This window comes from Malus sylvestris, chromosome 5 (assembly GCF_916048215.2).
Source record: "Malus sylvestris chromosome 5, drMalSylv7.2, whole genome shotgun sequence".
Lineage (NCBI taxonomy): Eukaryota > Viridiplantae > Streptophyta > Magnoliopsida > Rosales > Rosaceae > Malus > Malus sylvestris.
The window spans coordinates 12623681-12642603 of record NC_062264.1 but is presented as its reverse complement, the minus strand read 5'-3'; the positions used below and the strand labels follow the sequence as shown (position 1 = coordinate 12642603).

The following is an 18923-nucleotide window of genomic DNA, read 5'->3' as shown; positions in this document are numbered from 1 at the left end:
TCTGAGCTCTATATTATTGATGCATGACAATATTGTAGTAGAGAAGGTCGAATAGGTCTTCTCTAGGAGATCCTCTTTGGTCAAAGTTTCACAAAACTTGAGAAGTGATCGAATTCGACAAACTTCATAATTATATTCATTCACAGACTTAAAGTCTTGGAAGTGCAAATGCTGCTAGTCATGTCTTGCTTCAAGCAAGAATATGTCTTGCTTCAAGCAAGAATATGTTTTTTAGTGATTAAAACGATCAACCAAAGCAGCCCATAGTGCTCATGGATCATCTTCAGCAAGATATTCAGTTTGCAAGGCGTCGTGGATATGTTTTCGGATGAAGATCATAGTTGTGGCTTTCTCAACTTCGCCAACAGGGTTGTCCGTTTCATCTTCAATGGCAAGACATAAATTCTTTGCAGTGAGATGGAGTTTCACATCTTGGACCCACTTGAGGTAGTTCCTTCCAGAGAACTCCAAAGTGGTGAAGTCGAGTTTGTTCAAATTTGACATGTTCCTATCACAAAATAAAGGACAAGATGCGATTAGTGCAATGGAGAAAAATAATCAATCCATTCACATAGGAGTAGAACATTCAGGTTCTAATAGACATGTATTGGTTAATATTCGCATGAAAAAACTTTGGGTTTTCATGGGTGATGTTTTTAAGTGAAAAACTCAGGTTTTCAAACAAGGCATGTTATAGAAACTTCAGGTTTCAAAATTATTATGAACTTCAAGTTCATATGCTCTTATAGACAAACGCAAATATATACACAGAAATATGCAACAAGAAAATATGCAAATAGAACTTCAGGTCTAAAATTATAATTGAATTAATTATTTGAGCTTTGAGCCAAATTTAAAGTGTGGGTGAAAAAATGTAAAACTCATTGGGCCTAAAAATAATTAGGCAATTAAACTCGAGGCCCAAAAGAAAGGCCTAAGCCCATGGTGGGCTGAGTAATCAGGGACGTGCGGCCTAAGCCCAAAAATTGGGTTGGGTTGTACTGGGTTGGGCTGCAGGCCCAAATAGAGAGGGCATAGATCTGGTGCGGTGGGGATACGGGACACCAAAGCTGCATGGGTTGGTGTCAGGAATTGGGCCGAGCCAAGTTATCAAGCCGTTGTAGGCGGGCCCTAAAAATAATAATAATATATATATATATATATATATATATATATTTTGTATGGTCGGGTTGGGCTCGGAAAAAAAAAAACAAGCCCAAAGAAAAAAAAGTTTTTTTTTTTCTGGCTCGATATCATACTAGGCCCAAACTGGGGTCAGGTTGGACCAAGAAGTCTTAATAGAGCTAGGAGGTGTCGTTGGAGAAGGTGACCAGCGCCGCCACTGCAGGTGGCCAATTCTTGGACAGGAGGACTCGGAGCACCCTTGTTGGGTGCTTTTGACCACAATTACGAATCGGAGATTGGGAAATCTCAACGATTCAACCAAAACCCTAGAAATGAAAATCGGAATTTCGAGAAATCTAATGAGATTTGAAGGAATCTTCAACCAAGGGACATCGTGGACGATCTTCAGGTTGTCGGACAGGTAGGTGAGGTGGCTGAAGGGTGGCGACACGTACTAGGTGTCAGGTTCTAGGTTTTGGGCAAGGAGTAGAAGCTCCACTCTAGGTTCTTGGCTCGGGGGCCCATCTACATGGATGGGTGATGGAGGTCACGAGTTCGAAAGAACCCTTAGGTTTCCCGATTTCAATTTTTCTGTTTTTTTTTCAATTCAATTAAATGCATAATCAATTCAAATATTTGAATGCATGTACACATATTTGATGCAATTCATGGCAAATATCAAATTCACATAATTCAACAATTATGAATATAATGCATATACAATTTATGTAGAATCTAAAATTCGAAAAAAGTAAAGTTGGGTCATGCATTATGGTGAATGTTCATGCTATCAGGGCTGCAAAAATATTGAGATAAAAACCGTTGGTTTGGAAGAACCTTATTGCGTGATGATATGGATGAATTGGTTTGATGTAGAAAAAAGCTTCAACGTCAGATTTCTAAGCGTAGCGGTAGGAGCGTGCTGATAACGTGTTGTAGCTTATTTTATCTAACAAGGAGAAGGGGGCCGACGACAAGAGTAGAGAGAGAGAGGGGAGATGTGTTTGTAGAATCTTAGGGGAGATGTGTTTGTAAAATCGTAGAGGAATTGTGTATTGAGGATGTGTTATCCCCTGCGTAGTGCATTTATTTATAGTAGCAAAAAGAGAGAAGAAATCCTTCATCCCAAGGAAGGATTTACATAATCATACTTAAACTGGGGAAGTTCACAATATTATCAGTTATTTTAAAAATACTTTCCAAACTATCGAAATGGTCAAGGATTCTCTTTGTCTTTTTTTTTTTTTAGCCTTTGTGTTTGCACGCTCAAGATTTCATCGTTGTAGAGAGAATAAAAGAAAAGGAAAACTAATAAAAAATGCTTGAAAACTTTGAGTTTTAATAATAAGGACAAAATAAAAGATAAAATGAATACTAAGATTGACTTTTTAATGTAAAAATATAGTTTTTCGTTAAGATAAACAGTAGCATGAGCTTTTCTAGTTCCTAACAAAAATTGTGAGAGGCGGGGAAGGGGGAGGGAAAAAGGGAGCGGAGAGAATCCCGTCCGCCAAATAGAGGAAATACTTATAAAACCCTAAGCCCACAGGCCAGCCTTCGTCTTCGTCTTTCACTTTCTTGAAGTTCTTCCTCCCTCGACTCATCTGCTTCGACAGCTAACGCCCGCTTCTAACTATAGCAACAACACTTGCTGAATTGAAGAGAGAGAGAGAGAGAGTGATGGCGGAGGAGGCAATTCTAGGATACCTGGAGTCAAAGGATGAAATATCAGATTCCGGTCAGTTTGCAGCTGAACGTGGGCTCGATCACAACGAGGTTGTCAACGTTATCAAGAGCCTCCATGGTTTCAGATATGTTGTCGCACAGGTTCTCAGTTTTGCCCCTTTTTTCCTTTCTTTATCATAATCTGCCATTCAGTAGACTATAGATTGTTACAAGTTACTCATGCCTGAATATGTTTTTGCCCAAAACTGTTAAGTAAATACACACAAGAAAAATCCCGCATTCGCGGAATGTTTGAAAGGTTTTAAATTCATGTTTTTTTTTTTGTTTGTTTTTTGTAACTTAGTTGAAATTAAAACTACTAATTCTGAATTATAGATGTAAAATGGTGGCCTTGGTGAGTTATTCTGTTGAATACCTTTCGACAATCGTTAATCTGCAGGACATCAAAAGAGAGATGTGGATGCTTACTGATGAAGGAAGGGCATACACTGCTACCGGGTCACCGGAAGTGCAGCTGTTCCTGGCCATACCACCAGAGGGTATCCCCAAAGAAGAATTGCAGGTGTGATTCTTTCCTATGGCTCTCACCTTTACTTGGAAATTCTGATCTGATGCATTATCCATTGGTTTTATTCAATGTGTGTTTGCGATAGATTTTCGTTTTTTTATCTCCCGTGACATTGATAGTTGAAACTGATTTTTTATTCAGAAAAAGCTGGATCCATCGGTTTTCAAAATTGGAAGCGCCCAGGCTGCGAAGAGAAAATGGGTGGATATGGGCAAGCAACTAGTAACCCGAAGGGTAAAACCCTGTTCATGATATTATGTTACAATGAAACCAAGGATACTGTTATTATGTTACAATTTTATCTAAATAAGTAGGCTCTTCCGTTGATTAACCAAGGATAATGTTAGTATGTTACAATTTTCTCTCATGCATATTTCTTGTTTGCAATTGTACATACATTTTGAATTCCTCCTGGTTTGGGAGCCTGAAACTTGTGGTTATTTGATTTAAAGTTTGATGCAGGGGCAGGTTTTTAAGCGATTTCAAATGAAAATTTCACTTAGACCTCATAATTATCCTGTAAAACTAGTTACAAATCCTGGTGTATCGTTTACTTAAGCAAGGATCACAAATTAGGATTGTTGTTTCAGCTTTCACTTTGAACACTCTCTTGAATCAGGAGTCCATCATGTTGTCATCCAGCCAAAGAACATTTTTTTAATGTGTTTTAGTTCTTCCCCTCATTGTTCAGTGCCGATCGCTTTGCAATGTTTGAGTCTTTTCAAAATTTAATATTTTGTGTCAAATGGACTCTGATTTTATTGTCCGTTTAATTATGTGGTTCATTGGTGTTTTAAACATTCATTTGCACCTTTTATCTTTGTGTATGCGTTGTTTATGAATTTTCAGAAGCTTCATCCTATTGTGTGTATCTTTGTCCTTTTTCTTTTTTATGGTTCTGGCTGTACTTGGAGCAGTTCTCGTTAGTTTGAAACTCTGAGTGAGTGTCTCCATGGGGTTCTAGTGTTGTGTTATGTAATGGACATTTTGTTATCAAATTTAGTTGTGTTTTCTATTCCTTCAAAGTTGCACTTTTTTCTGTCTTGCTCAAAATTTGCTGTACATTGCCAAATCACATACTTGGAATTAGGCCTGCACTGTACTCCTGCAAATGTCGTCCAAATATCTGATGCTAGTATAACCAAGTTTTGCCTCAGTTATGTGTGCATGATGCCTATTACTTACATACATACTCATCATAATTATCTTCTTGTACGTTCTGCAGATCCAACATGTGGAGGACGAAGTAAAAAATTTGCTTCTACAGATACAAGATGGGCAGGTGGATAATTTTTTTTCAACACTAATCATCTCACATTGCATGCAACTAGATACACACATGCACATATGTAGAATGTTTGGGATATACGTTCAGCTCCAGGCTTCAGTGATGTGTAGATAGGTTATGGTATGCGTGTCTGTGTTCATCTTTTATGATGGGCTGGGGCCTGATCAAAACACATCAGGTTTAACATACTAGAAAACGGCTGCCTTATGAGACATTCAAGTGGCCTGGGGCCTGTTCGTAATTTAAATGAGCTGGGGGCACTCTGTTTATACATTATCATGCATGAAATGAAATGAGTTTGTTTTTATTTTTATTTTTCAATACCACATTCCCTCTTATCTGATGCACGTTTGCTGTCCTTAGGTACCCTCGTATCTTTTCTTCTTATATATCTTCACTGGCAACTTGTTTGGGTTTTCTTTTCATTATATGTGATTGCAGGCCATCAACCAAGATGAAATTAAGGCTCTCAAAGCAAGAAAGCTTATTGTTCCACAGTAAGCATCATATAATTTTTATACCCTTTGCTTATATAGTTCCGTTGTTTTCTTTTGAGGCCGAGGGGGTACCAATAAAATTTCTTTGACCACAGAAGATAATTTTTTATCATAGAAATCATTTTTTCTGTTCTCTCGTGCTATAGAACATGGAAGGGCTACTTGGTGAAAAAGGGCCCCAATTATGCTCCAAAGAGAAAGAAAGTAGCTACAGATTTGACTCGAGAGAATCTTCAAAGGTAAATATGTGCTTGCTAATTGCTGAGTGTAAATCTTGATCAGCAGAATTTTTGGCAACAATAGTACTAAAGTTCTCTGAAGCATAGTTAACTTGGAATCACCAAAGTCATAAACATACCTCAGAAGTATCCTTGTCAAAGAAAGGGGAACGTCCTCTTGTATCCCAGGCATATTCAAACTAGAAATTTATTTTTCCAACGGCATTTGAAATGTATGTACATATTCCTATGTACCAGTCATGTTTTGGTAGACTGGGGATCCAGAGTATTTGAGGTTAATAGCTTGAAAACTAGTGTTATGTTCTTTCTTTTCTGAGACCTAATGGCATGCCCTTCTATAGGCTATCGTGAGAAAAAAACAATAAAAAAAAAACAATAACTTATGTGTTAGATAATGGAATTTGGATCAAGTACCTATGTCAATAGTATTCACACTTGCAAAAGAACAAGTTGTGTAACTTGTGTTACAACCTACCTGTGCTCGGTAGAATGTCCCAGATAATACCCCCTTTTCTTAATCACAGGTTTGATTGTCAGTTCATCTAATGAGAACTGTTTCTGTCGACCATTTTTTCTTTGGTTGGATTAAATTTCTGGCTTTTATTGTTAGTTATATTATGATTGTGGGCCTTTGGTTGCTCAGCATTTCAGTCATATTGCTTTAACTGAATGAGCAATCTTTTGTATTTGCTATATAGTGCATGCATTTTGATTTATTTTATTTTATTTTGAAAAGGAGACGATTGTGTTCAAAACTAAGAAAAAGTATACAAAGAGGAAGACCAACCCGAGCAAACAAAACACAACAACAGCTCAGGAAAAAAACAAAAAAGATACAAGACAAACTACAAAATAACTGCCTTCCAATCTAGCGAAAATAGGGACAGCAAATTTCCTAAACTCTGCGGAAACAGATACCCACAGCAAACAAAAACTGAACTCTTCCCCAAGGATTTCAAATCCAGCACCTTCTTCTAAGATCCTACTCTCTCTCAATCCAGAGCCTTCAAATCTAGTGCATATTTTAATTAATAATTTAATACCTTTGGCATTACAATTAGCATTTGTTAACTCTTTATATGTCCCTGGATGTTATAATGACTTTACATAAATAACCTTTCCTTTATGTTTCTTTTCTTTCTCTTTTTTTTTGTTGGATTATGTGACGCACCCATTAATGAATGCTGTTATATGCAGTTTATCTTGCTGATAGATTTAAATGATTATTTCTGTAATTAGGGGCGATTGGAAGGAACTGGAGTTCAAAGAGTATAACTTCAGCGCTAAAGGTCTGCCTATTGAAAGTGGTCATCTTCATCCGCTGCTCAAGGCAAGAACAGATTTCCATTGTATATTTTTAAAAGTAGTTTTTTGAGTATTATAAAACCATTATATTGTGTAAGTCCTCAGCAGCTAATTTCTTGTATTACAAGGTTTAAAAAAAATGTGGAAATAGAAAATAAGGAGATAAAAACACATCCCTTTGACTTTCGTAGTTTAGAGCAGATAAGATTAGCGACCATTTTTCTAGTCAAGATAATCACATCTTACAGTAGTTTACTGCAAGCTGGCATTTTAGTAGTATCAGTGATGCAAAAGGATATGGTATTTTTTGTTTTAGGCTTTAGCAGACTTTCAAATGATACCGCCAAAGTCTGTGGGTGCTCAATTTGTGCTATGGTATGAGTAAAAGTTTTAGTTTGAAGCTGTTTTGTATAAATTAGCTGTTAGCATTGCTAATTGAATTTCCCAATTTTCAGGTACGACATCAGTTGAAGGGTATTTTCAGGCAGATGGGGTAAGACCTGTTTCTTGTCTAATATTTGCTGATAACGTGCTCTCTCTCATATACATGTACTCCTCCCTATGTATAAGTCTGATCTTTATGTATGGGGTTTTTGTACTGACTGCAGGTTTGAGGAGATGCCAACAAACAATTATGTCGAGAGCAGGTAGCCTCCCTTCTTACTTTTACCAACTTTTCTTACTTTTAATAGTTCCAATGTCAATTGTAGGTTATGATAGGACTACTACTTCTAGCCCAGTCTAGTTGATGACAAGTAACCATATTGCTAAATCATCTACAGGGAATTGTAGAATCTAATGTCATTTTATGGATGGGAATAATTTGAGTACCATTTTAACAAAAAAAAGTAAATCTGTTCAGGGGATTTGTTCCCGAGTAAGATATGCTAAGATTTTGATGAACAAATTCAAGCTAATTTCCGGTCCTGGAAGAAGAAAATGCATGATTATTCACAGATTATTTTGCACTCCTCACTGGTATACCGTATTTCTGTTATCTAGCTGGAGTGACAATAAATTTTAGTGATAGTTACAGGTTCTGTTGAACTATTGGTTTAAAAAACCTCCCATAAAGTAGATATTTGAGCGAATGTTTTTCACTAGATGGAAAGTGCTTTGAGTAATAACTTTAATGTGAAAACTCTCTCTCTCTCTCTCTCTTCATTTTATCGGTAGAGTATTATTTCTTATTGAAATTCTCTCATTAGTATTGTTTCTGTGGGATTTCAGTGCTTACAGCTTCAGTATTCATGATAACCAATGGTGAAATACTGAGATTTTTTGTTTCTGCTTTACTTACAGCTTCTGGAACTTTGATGCGCTTTTCCAGCCACAACAACACCCTGCCCGTGATTCGCATGATACATTTTTCCTACAAGGTGTCTTTGACGTTGTTGCTTTATCCTGCATTCTTCTGTATCTTTATTCCAACTAATACTTGTCTGGGTTTTTGCTTTTAGTTCCTTCAACCACCAATGAGCTGCCTGAAGATTACGTTGAGCGGGTGAAGCAGATTCATGAGTCTGGTGGTTATCAATCCCGAGGGTATGGCATTTAAACTTCCTTTAATGTTTTAACCTCACAATATTTGATATAACTACATGTTTCTGTTCTCTTTCTGGCAGATATGGGTATGATTGGAAAAGAGAGGAAGCAGACAAAAATCTTCTGCGAACTCACACAACTGCTGTTTCCTCCAGGATGCTGTATGCACTAGCCCAGGTGTGTTCATTTTTTGAATCTTTAACTGATATGCTCTTCATGTCTTTCAATTGATTACTAATTTCTTTTTACGTTTGAAGCTAATTCTAAACTATGAAACTTCTTTCCTTTATTTTCCCCTTCTTCCGCCTTTCCTTTTTAATGGCACAATCTGTAATCTTTGTATTCAATAACCTTGGAGACTTGGTGCAAGGAATTGCTCAGACGGAGAAGTTATTTATAGGAGGAGATTTAAATGGACACGTGGGCAGGGAGACAGGCAACTATGGAGGTTTTCATGGTGGCCATGGTTTTGGGGAGAGAAACGAGGATGGGGAAGCTATCTTGGATTTTGCAATGGCATATGATCTCTTCTTAGCCAACACCTTCTTTAAGAAGAGAGAAGAACATGTGATCACCTACAAGAGTGGGTCGTCAAAAACACAAATAGATTTTCTTCTAATGAGGAAAGGGGATCGTATAACTTGTAAGGATTGCAAAGTTATACCAGGAGAGAGCGTGACTAATCAACATCGCTTGTTGGTGATGGATGTACATATCAAAAGAGTGAGAAAAAAGAACAAGACTTGGAAGTGCCCAAGGACTAGATGGTGGAATCTAAAAGAAGAAAAACAAGCCATTTTCAAAGAGAAAGTAATCACCCAGTGTGTGTGGGATAGAGAGGGGGAAGCTAACCAAATGTGGGATTCCATGGCTAGTTGTATCCGAAAAGTAGCAAAAGAGGTATTAGGAGAGTCCAAGGGCTTTGCCCCACACCAAAAGGAATCTTGGTGGTGGAATGAGGAGGTACAAGCAAAGGTGAAGGCTAAGAAAGAATGTTGTAAAGCCTTATATAAGGATAGGACCGATGAAAATGTTGAAAGGTACAGAAAAGCGAAGCAAGAGGCGAAGAAAGCTGTGAGAGAAGCTAAGTTAGCGGCTTATGACGATATGTATAAGCGACTAGATACCAAAGAAGGAGAGTTGAATATCTATAAACTAGCTAGAGCAAGGGAAAAGAAGACAAAGGACCTAAACCAAGTGAGGTGCATCAAGGATGAGGATGGAAAGGTTCTTGCTACAGAGAACGCGGTTAAAGACAGATGGAAAGGTTATTTTCATAATCTTTTCAATGAAGAACATGAAAGGAGTGCTTCTTTAGGGGAGTTGAGTAACTCAGAAGAGTGTAGAAACTACTCTTTTTATCGTAGAATCCGGAAGGAAGAAGTGGGTGTAGCTTTGAAGAAGATGAAGCATAGAAAAGCAGTAGGCCCAGACGATATACCAATCGAAGTGTGGAAAGTTTTGGGAGAGACAGGTATAACATGGCTCACTGACCTTTTCAATAGGATTTTGAAAACGAAGAAGATGCCGAATGAGTGGCGAATGAGCACTTTGGTGCCTATCTACAAGAATAAGGGCGATGTACAAAATTGCATGAACTATAGGGGAATTAAGCTAATGAGTCATACAATGAAGCTCTGGGAGAGAGTCATTGAGCATAGATTGAGGCAAGAGACACGGGTTTCGGACAACCAATTTGGGTTCATGCCAGGGCGCTCAACCATGGAGGCAATCTATCTCTTACGAAGATTGATGGAAAGATATAGAGATGGGAAAAAGGATTTACACATGGTCTTTATAGATTTGGAAAAAGCGTATGATAGGGTCCCAAGAGACATTCTTTGGAGGATTTTAGAGAAGAAAGGAGTACGAGTAGCATATATCCAAGCTATACAGGATATGTATGAAGGAGCAAAGACTGCCGTAAGAACTCATGAAGGACAAACCGAAAGCTTTCCCATAACTGTAGGATTACATCAAGGCTCATCCTTAAGTCCTTACCTTTTTGCGTTGGTAATGGATGAGTTAACAGGACATATTCAAGGTGATATTCCTTGGTGTATGCTTTTCGCAGACGATATAGTGTTGATAGATGAAACTCAGGAAGGGGTAAATGCAAAGCTTAACCTTTGGAGAGAAGTGTTGGAATCTAAAGGTCTTCGCCTAAGCCGATCAAAGACAGAATATATGGAGTGCAAGTTCAGTGCAAATGGAGGCCAAAACGAGTTAGGGGTGAGGATCGGAGATCAAGAAATACCAAAGAGCGACCGTTTTCGTTACCTAGGATCTATCTTGCAAAAGAACGGAGAATTAGATGGAGATCTTAACCATAGAATACAAGCTGGATGGATGAAGTGGAAGAGTGCATCCGGCGTGTTGTGTGACCGCCGTATGCCACTGAAGCTCAAGGGAAAATTTTATAGGACGGCAATAAGGCCGGCGATGCTGTATGGCACAGAATGTTGGGCGGTGAAGCATCAACACGTACACAAAATGGGTGTAGCGGAGATGAGGATGCTTCGTTGGATGTGTGGGCACACGAGAAAGGATAAGATTAGGAATGAGGATATCCGGGGTAAAGTAGGAGTAGCCGAAATTGAAGGAAAGATGAGAGAAAATCGGTTACGGTGGTTTGGACATGTGCAAAGAAGGCCTACTGACGCTCCGATTAGAAGATGCGACTATGGGACAGGGGTTCAGGGCCGAAGGGGCAGAGGAAGACCTAGGAAAACTTTGGAAGAGACCCTAAGAAAAGACTTAGAGTACTTGGATCTAACGGAGGACATGACACAGGACAGAACACAATGGCGTTCTAAGATTCATATAGCCGATCCCACTCAGTGACTTGGATTTTCCAAGTCTCCAACCGAGAAGTTTTCCTCACTCGGGAAATTAAGGGAACACTACCTCAACCTATATGCTCCACTCACAAAGCTTCAACATACAAGCTTCAACAAAAGAAAATTCAAAGAACTTAGCGAAGAAGGCTTTGGTGTATTTAACACAATACGTTGAAATGAAGGAAAGCTTATTTATTGATATCCCCGATAAGTTACAAATATGTACATATACTTGAGTCAAAATAAACAAACAAGAGGGAGCCTTCACAAAGGTTGCTTAGGAGAAGTCTCAGCAGTCAGTAGAGCCCCAGAAAGAGAAGGCACCGGAGGGGGATCATTCGGAGCCTCAGTACTGGACAAAACCCTAGAAGGAGGAGGCATCAGAGATTGATCATTTGGAGCTTCATTACGCGGTACAGCCCCAGAAGACGAAGGCAATAAATGCCTTTGGAACAAACCCACAAATCTCTGATGATCAAGTAAAACCTGACCATCAGATTCCTTCATCTGGTCAAGCTTCCTCTTCATGTTTGTAGCATAGTCATGTGCGAGCCGGTGCAACTGTTTATTCTCATGCTTGAGCCCTCTAATCTCCTGTTTGAGACTCATCACTTCAGCTGCCAATGATTCAACTTGGCGGGTTCGAGCAAATAGGCGTTGGGCCATATTAGACACAGAACCTGCACACTGAACACTGAGAGCCATAGAATCCTTAACAGACAACTCATCAGATCGTTTGGAAAGTAGTCTGTTATCTTTGGGAGTGAGAAGGTTCCTGGCCACTACCGCAGCGGTCATATCATTCTTCATCACGGAATCCCCAACGGTAAGAGGACCAGTAGGGGAGACGAAGGATGGGCGCCATATGTTGTCTGGAGAAGGCGGGGCTACCTCTTCAACAAGGTTCAAGTCAAAACGACGGTCGGAGGGGCCAGACATTTTCAAAGGTGTTGAAGAGAGAAGAGGTCGGACAAATCAAGATCTTAGAAGTGCAAGAATGGAGCTTCTACTGGTGGATATTCAAGTGTGCTTTGGAACTTAATGTCAGCCCCTATAAAAATCTGCACTCGACGAAGCTTCAGAAATCGAAGAGGCGCCTGCTCAGAAATCGAAGAGGCGTTTGCTTTCTCAAAAGCTGGGCTGCTCAGAGACCACGAGGGTCGATCTCAGAAATCGAAGAGGCACCTGCTTTCTCAAAAGCTGGGCTGCTCAAAGACCACAAAGGCCGATCTCAGAAATCGAAGAGGCTTGCTTTCTCAAAAGCTGGGCTGCTCAGAGACCACGAGGGCCGATTTCAGAAATCGAAGAGGCACCTACTTTTCCAGCCTTGTCAGCACCTGTCACACGCACACTCAGCTTTGCGGAAATTATGGGCATTCTGTCGAAGATTTCTGGCGAAGTAGAAAGCACATGAATCGTACTGTTCAATCACCCACTTCCCACACGCAACAGTAGCTCATGGGTACCAAAGTTCTCTGACAAAGTTGAGACACGTGAAGCTTGCAGCTCCCACTACATCGCTCTGACCAAGAAGGGTAAAAGAATTGCAAAGAAACAACACTAACAAAGTTTAGACACATAAATTTTGAAGGTCTAGCTACCATATTATTACCCACAAGGGTAAAGGAACAGTACCACTGCTGGATAATTGGAAAGTCCCGGTGTGTCAACCTCTGTGCTTCGTGGCAAGGTAGACTAGCAAACATGCCCAACCTTTACTCACATTCGAGAAAACACTCCTAACAAGATTGCTTGCTTGCTCCAAAATCGAAGAGGCACCGCCCTCCGAATGTCGAGAGCCAGACTCCCAACATGATTACTTTCTCAAAAATCGAAGAGAGGGTAAAGGAACAGTACCACTGCTGGATAATTGGAAAGTCCCTGTGTGTCAACCTTTGTGCTTCGTGGCAAGGTAGACTAGCAAACATGCCCAACCTTTACTCACATTCGAGAAAACACTCCCAACAAGATTGCTTGCTCCAAAATCGAAAAGGCACCGCCCTCCGAATCTCGAGAGCCAGACTCCCAACATGATTACTTTCTCAAAATCGAAGAGAGGGTAAAGGAACAGTACCACTGCTGGATAATTGGAAAGTCCCTGTGTGTCAACCTCTGTGCTTCGTGGCAAGGTAGACTAGCAAACATGCCCAACCTTTACTCACATTCGAGAAAACACTCCCACAAGATTGCTTGCTCCAAAATCGAAGAGGCACCGCCCTCCGAATCTCGAGAGCCAGACTCCCAACATGATTACTTTCTCAAAAATCGAAGAGACACCGCTCTCCGAATCTCGAGAGCCAGACCCCCAGCAGGATTGCTTTCTCAAAAATCGAAGAGGCATCGTTCTCCGAATCTCGAGAGCCAGACCCCCGACAGGTCTGTAATCTTCACACGCAACATCAGCTTTCCAGATACCACAAATCACTTTTTCAAAGTGCTCTGACAGAGTTAAAACATGTGAAGCTGGCAGCTCCCACTACCGTGCTATAGCCAAGCAGGGTAAAGGAATAGCATTATTACTTGATGTTAGGGAGACTCCTATATATGTCGACTTCCATCCCTAACGGACAGGCAGACCTGCAAAAATGCTCAACCCTTTCTCTTATCTGAGAGGGCACTCCCAACAAAGCCTTTCGAAATATTCAGCTTTCTTTCCCCCCGATAATACCTCTGTAAACAAGCTATACTAGAGCAAGATTATCTCATATCATCAGGGTTAAAAGCAAGAGTATCACATATCATGCTTTTTCCCTGTCTTTTCCTTTGGCCTTGTTCTTACCTGCAAGACAAGGAGAAAGAGAGCAATCAGTCAGCACTTGGAATCAAGCTTCCAGCCAGGAATTGACTGCCTGGAACCCCTTACCTGATTACTTACCTGGCATTGCTCTCGAGTACTCATCTTCAACATCTTATGCTTCCAGGGAAGATACCGCATCTGCCTGAGGAACAGATAGGGCAAGTGAGAAGGATACAAGGAAGCATGTGGAGACAAGCGTAACAGCACATGTGCCGATACATCCACTACTCTATCAAAAGCAAAAGTATCCCATATCAGCAGGGTCGAACGTACTCTAGATTTGATGGACTTGTTTTGACCCTCAAATTCTTCAGTCGGCCTTATACTCTGGAGGAAACCAGAAAACCCTCCAGCCCAGTTCAAGAATAAGCCTGTGGAAAGTTACTTCTTCAAAAGCAAAAGTATCCCATATCATCTCTCCTCATTTTTCTTCTCTTTATCCTTCATGCTGCCTGCAAGATAGGGAGAATGTGAACAATCAGCCGGAGCTCTGATTGCTTACCTTGTCTGTCACCTCTTTCAGCAGATCCCCCAGCTCGGCGACTTGGGGGACTCTTACTACATGGTTTGTATCTCGCTTGACCAAGCATGAAACTACAAGTAAGCTTCAAGTGAAATTGATACATTACCTTGTGCATCTCCACCAGTTACAGATACCACCCCTGGATGGAGGAAGAGTACTTCCAGAGAAGATGCCACATCTACCTATGAGACAGATAAGGCAAGTCAAGACGATACCACATTCCGGTACTTAGAAGTTTCGTGGCTACGAGATCATTCTCCCACAATATTTCCTAATGTCATTTGTACTAAATCATTCACTTGTACCCACTAAAGGAGAGCTTGAACCTATGTACTTGTGCAAACCCTTCACAATTAATGAGAACTCCTCTATTCCGTGGACGTAGCCAATCTGGGTGAACCACGTACATCTTGTGTTTGCTTTCCTATCTCTATCCATTTATATACTTATCCACATTAATAACCGGAGCAATCTAGCGAAGATCACAAAAAGTGACCGTTTTCGCTACCTAGGATCTATCTTGCAAGAGAACGGAGAATTAGATGGAGATCTCAACCATAGAATACAAGCTGGATGGATGAAGTGTAAGAGTGCATCCGGCGTGTTGTGTGACCGTCGTAGGCCACTGAAGCTCAAGGGAAAATTTTATAGGACGGCAATAAGGCCAGCGATGTTGTATGGCACAAAATGTTAGGCGGTGAAGCATCAACGTACACAAAATGGGTGTAGCGGAGATGAGGATGCTTCGTGGGATGTATGGGCACACGGGAAAGGATAAGATTGGGAATTAAGATATCCGAGGTAAAGTAGGAGTAGCCAAAATTGAAGGAAATATAAGAGAAAATCGGTTCCGGTGGTTTGGACATGTGCAAAGAAGGCCTACTGACGCTCCGGTTCGAAAATGTGACTACGGGACAGGTTCGGGGCCGAAGGAGTAGAGGAAGACCTAGGAAAACTTTGGAACAGACCCTAAGAAAAGACTTGAGTACTTGGATTTAACGGAGGACATGACACAAATGAGCGCAATGGCGTTCTAGGATTCATATAGCCGACCCCACTTAGTGGGAAAAGGCTTTGTTGTTGTTGTTGTTGTTGGTCTTTGTATTCAATAAATGCTGAGTTGGTGTGAAGTTTAATCCGCTTACAATGCCTTTTTGGTGTTGGTATTTTTCTTGCACTATGATTCTTTTAATGTAAACCAAAAATTATTCAGTCTTGAATTATTATCATATTTTACTTGCTACCAACTCATATTTATACACATTTAAAAATTGAAATCTTATCGAGGTCTAATTAGCATGCATACAACTCTTAAAGGTTTTCAAAGAATTTTCTTCCATTTTTCCCCAAAAGGTGTTTCTAACTATTTGTTAAGTAATTATTTGATGTATTTTCTGTCTAACTTTAGCAGTTGCAGGTCTTTAATATAGGCTTCACCTTTGGTTTTGCCATTTTTCATGTGCCTGCTTAAGCTGACACATTCACACATGAGCAGTCCTGAAGTTGTAATTGTTTTTCTTTCTTTTGCATTGTCACAGAAACCATTTGTGCCCAAAAAGTACTACTCTATTGATCGTGTGTTCAGAAATGAAGCAGTAGATCGAACACATCTTGCAGAGTTCCACCAGATAGAAGGTAGTGTACAGTTTATTTATATATGTCGAGGGTAGCAGATGTTCTTTAACACCCTAACTACGAGAGGGAAAGGAGTAACATTCAGTATAAGTTGGGAGTTTGGTAAATCCGTCGTGCACTGGTGTTTGTGGGCTATGGATGTAATTGAAACTAGGTTAAGGTGGTCTGTGTAAATCAGTCGCCTCTCTGAATTTCTGCTTCTGGTTTCAGGTTTGGTATGTGATCGAGGGCTTGCTCTTGGTGACTTGTTAGGAGTACTCAAAGAATTCTTCTCACGTCTGGGTAAGATATTGGCCGGCATTTTGCTGCTGTCTTGGTTTTTGTGCTTGTGATTTTGGATATTGGGTTACTAGAATGCACTTATTTGTTTCTATTTTTACTCTTAGGCATGTCGAAACTGCGATTCAAGCCAGCTTATAATCCATATACCGAGCCTAGCATGGAGATTTTCAGGTGCAAGTTTATTCTCAATAAGGTGAAAATGCTATTTCGTGCGTGTAGTTGAAAGCTGATAAACAATTTCCTTTTTGCTCAAATAGTTATCATGAAGGCTTGGGGAAATGGGTAGAAATTGGAAATTCAGGCATGTTTAGACCTGAAATGCTGCTTCCTATGGGACTCCCGGAAGATGTTCGTGTTATTGCATGGGGCCTCTCCCTCGAAAGGTGAGAATAAATTATTTTGTCGATACTGTTTTCCTCGGCGTCTTTTTTAAAAGTGAAGATTTGCTGAAGAGCACTCTTTAACTATGCTTTGGAGAAATCCAATAGGCGGGTGGGGAACTCTTGCTAGAAAATACTCTAAACTATAATTGCTTTCTTGTGTGGATTTTAATTTGGCACCAGACCGACGATGATTCTCTATGGGATTGATAACATCAGAGATCTTTTCGGACACAAGGTAAGACGGACATCCTTATCTTCAATCTTTTTCGTAAATTTTTCATTCATCCGAATTGGGTTTCACCTGGTTCTCGTATTTTCTAGGTCGATCTTGGTCTCATCAAGAGAAACCCGGTCTGTCGGCTTGGATTATAAGCGTTTTCTGTGGCCGTTGCAAGATTTTTGTTGTACTGCAGTTTGCTCATTCTAAATACAAATATACTGAGAATTTACGCCAAGGCGTAACCTTTTGTTGATAGAAAAAAAAAAAGGCTTATCTTCATTTGATGAAGGGCTGGTTTGGTATTGCTGTGCTTTGAAAAAAAGCTGCTGTGAGAATAAGCGGATGTGCTGTGAGAATAAGCGGCTGTGAAATAAAGCCAGTAGAGTGTTTGGTAAACTTTTTTGTGAAAGTGCTTTTGGAAAAAAAAGCAGGATGATAGTGTGTCTTTTCATTAAAGGAGCACTGTAGCTCCGTGTGCTTTGAAAAAACTGGTTTTTTTTCAAAGCAGCAAATAGCAGCTTCAGCTTTTCCTTTGATTTTCAGCTTATTCTCACAGCAGCTTCCAAAATAAGCCTTTTTTTTTCAGTTTACCAAACACAAAAATGACCCTCAGCTTTTTTTCAGTGGCTTTTTTTAAAATCACCTCAATCCCAAACGGGGCCGAAGACTCACGATTTGCCATTTTTATGGAACTGAATTGTTATTGTTTTGCCCCTGCTTGTTTTTGGTGAAAGCTTGAAAAAACACATCTATTCGACCAAAAGGAAAAACGCGACTAGTTGAGAAAATCAGATCCTATATGTATAAAATTGAAACCGGTTATCTATGTATTCTGTATCATTGATGATGTTGGGAAGAGGTTTTAAGTTAGGAAAATTTGAAATAGGTCTAATTTTTAGTGATTTTTGACTTTTGACTTTTGAAATAGGTTCAATTTTTAGTGATTTTTGACTTTTGAAATAGGTCCAATTTTTAGTCCAATTGGACCTATATCAAAAGACCATTTTTACTATTTCACTATCTAGGGATTCAAATTTAAAAGGGTTTTTTTGATATGAGTCCAATTGAACTAAAAATTGGACTTATTTTAAAAGTAGGCCTATAAAATTAGAACTATTTCAAATTTTCCCTAAAAAGAATACGACATGGTACATTACAAGCAATGGGCACTATCCTAGAACAAGAAGGCAAATTATAATTGTACCAATGGTAATTTTTTGTCTACGCTAAATTTTAGTTTTTTATTTCTTTTATTGGGGAAGATAGTGAAATTTCTTACCAGTTGGCAACTAAGTTAACATATTAACGTGAATTAATATCGATCGAGGAAACAATGTTAATTAACGGTATTTAATATTGCTGAGAGCATGAATTCTACATTGGAAAAATGTGAGATTCTTACTTTGAACAAATATTGATGAAATTTCTTACATACATAGCCGTTGACATATTTTTAGGGCTTGGCCAATAAATCTCTGATGTCTAATCAGTTTTTCTAAAAAGAGAATTTAGGCCTTAATTGCATAACAAAAACTAACTAGAATTTGGAGGAGAATGGGGGATTTATAGAGCTAGGGCCGGCCACATGTGTAGGGTTTTGCCTTGACATGTGTCAGCATCCGATTGGCCAATAAGTTATCATATGCAGGATGAATGGGGAAAAAATTATTCCAAGATATTATTTAATAAATAATATCTTAGAATTATTCTGTGGAATCCTTGATTTTAAATAATATCTTAGAATTATTCTGTGGAATCCCTGATTGGATTTGATTATGATTCCTTACTTGATAGAGTTGACCTTCAATTAAGAGAGTATAAAGATAAGACTTAGTGGTTAATCCTATCTTTAATCCCTTTGACTTTTCTCTCATGATAGGAGAGCTTGATGAGATTGTAGTTAGCTGGTCAGGCCTTCAAGGATGTTAAACTGTGTGTGGATTAAATGTGGGCCTTGCCAATTTAATAAGGGCATTTTCATCTTTCGCTG

The 18923-nt window shown here is 39.5% G+C and overlaps 1 protein-coding gene across 1 annotated transcript; it reads left to right on the top strand.

Annotated features, from left to right (window-relative positions):
• The first annotated feature begins 2572 nt into the window (after window positions 1-2572).
• Window positions 2573-17221, top strand: LOC126623538 (phenylalanine--tRNA ligase alpha subunit, cytoplasmic-like). The gene is made up of 18 exons (XM_050292450.1): window positions 2573-2952; window positions 3251-3373; window positions 3521-3613; window positions 4605-4661; window positions 5109-5164; window positions 5311-5403; window positions 6643-6733; window positions 7164-7201; window positions 7317-7355; window positions 8011-8087; window positions 8169-8253; window positions 8334-8430; window positions 15952-16048; window positions 16259-16330; window positions 16435-16501; window positions 16588-16713; window positions 16894-16948; window positions 17035-17221. The coding sequence occupies exons 1-18, from the start codon at window positions 2806-2808 to the stop codon at window positions 17083-17085; spliced, it is 1464 nt and encodes a 487-aa protein (XP_050148407.1). The 5' UTR covers window positions 2573-2805; the 3' UTR covers window positions 17086-17221.
• The last annotated feature ends 1702 nt before the right edge of the window (window positions 17222-18923 follow it).

Coding starts and splice junctions, on each gene's coding strand:
- LOC126623538 (XM_050292450.1), top strand. CDS start 2,806: ATGGCGGAGGAGGCAATTCTAGGATACCTGGAGTCAAAGGATGAAATA. Junction 3,614..4,604: donor AGCAACTAGTAACCCGAAGG/GTAAAACCCTGT, acceptor TACGTTCTGCAG/ATCCAACATGTGGAGGACGA. Junction 8,431..15,951: donor TGCTGTATGCACTAGCCCAG/GTGTGTTCATTT, acceptor GCATTGTCACAG/AAACCATTTGTGCCCAAAAA.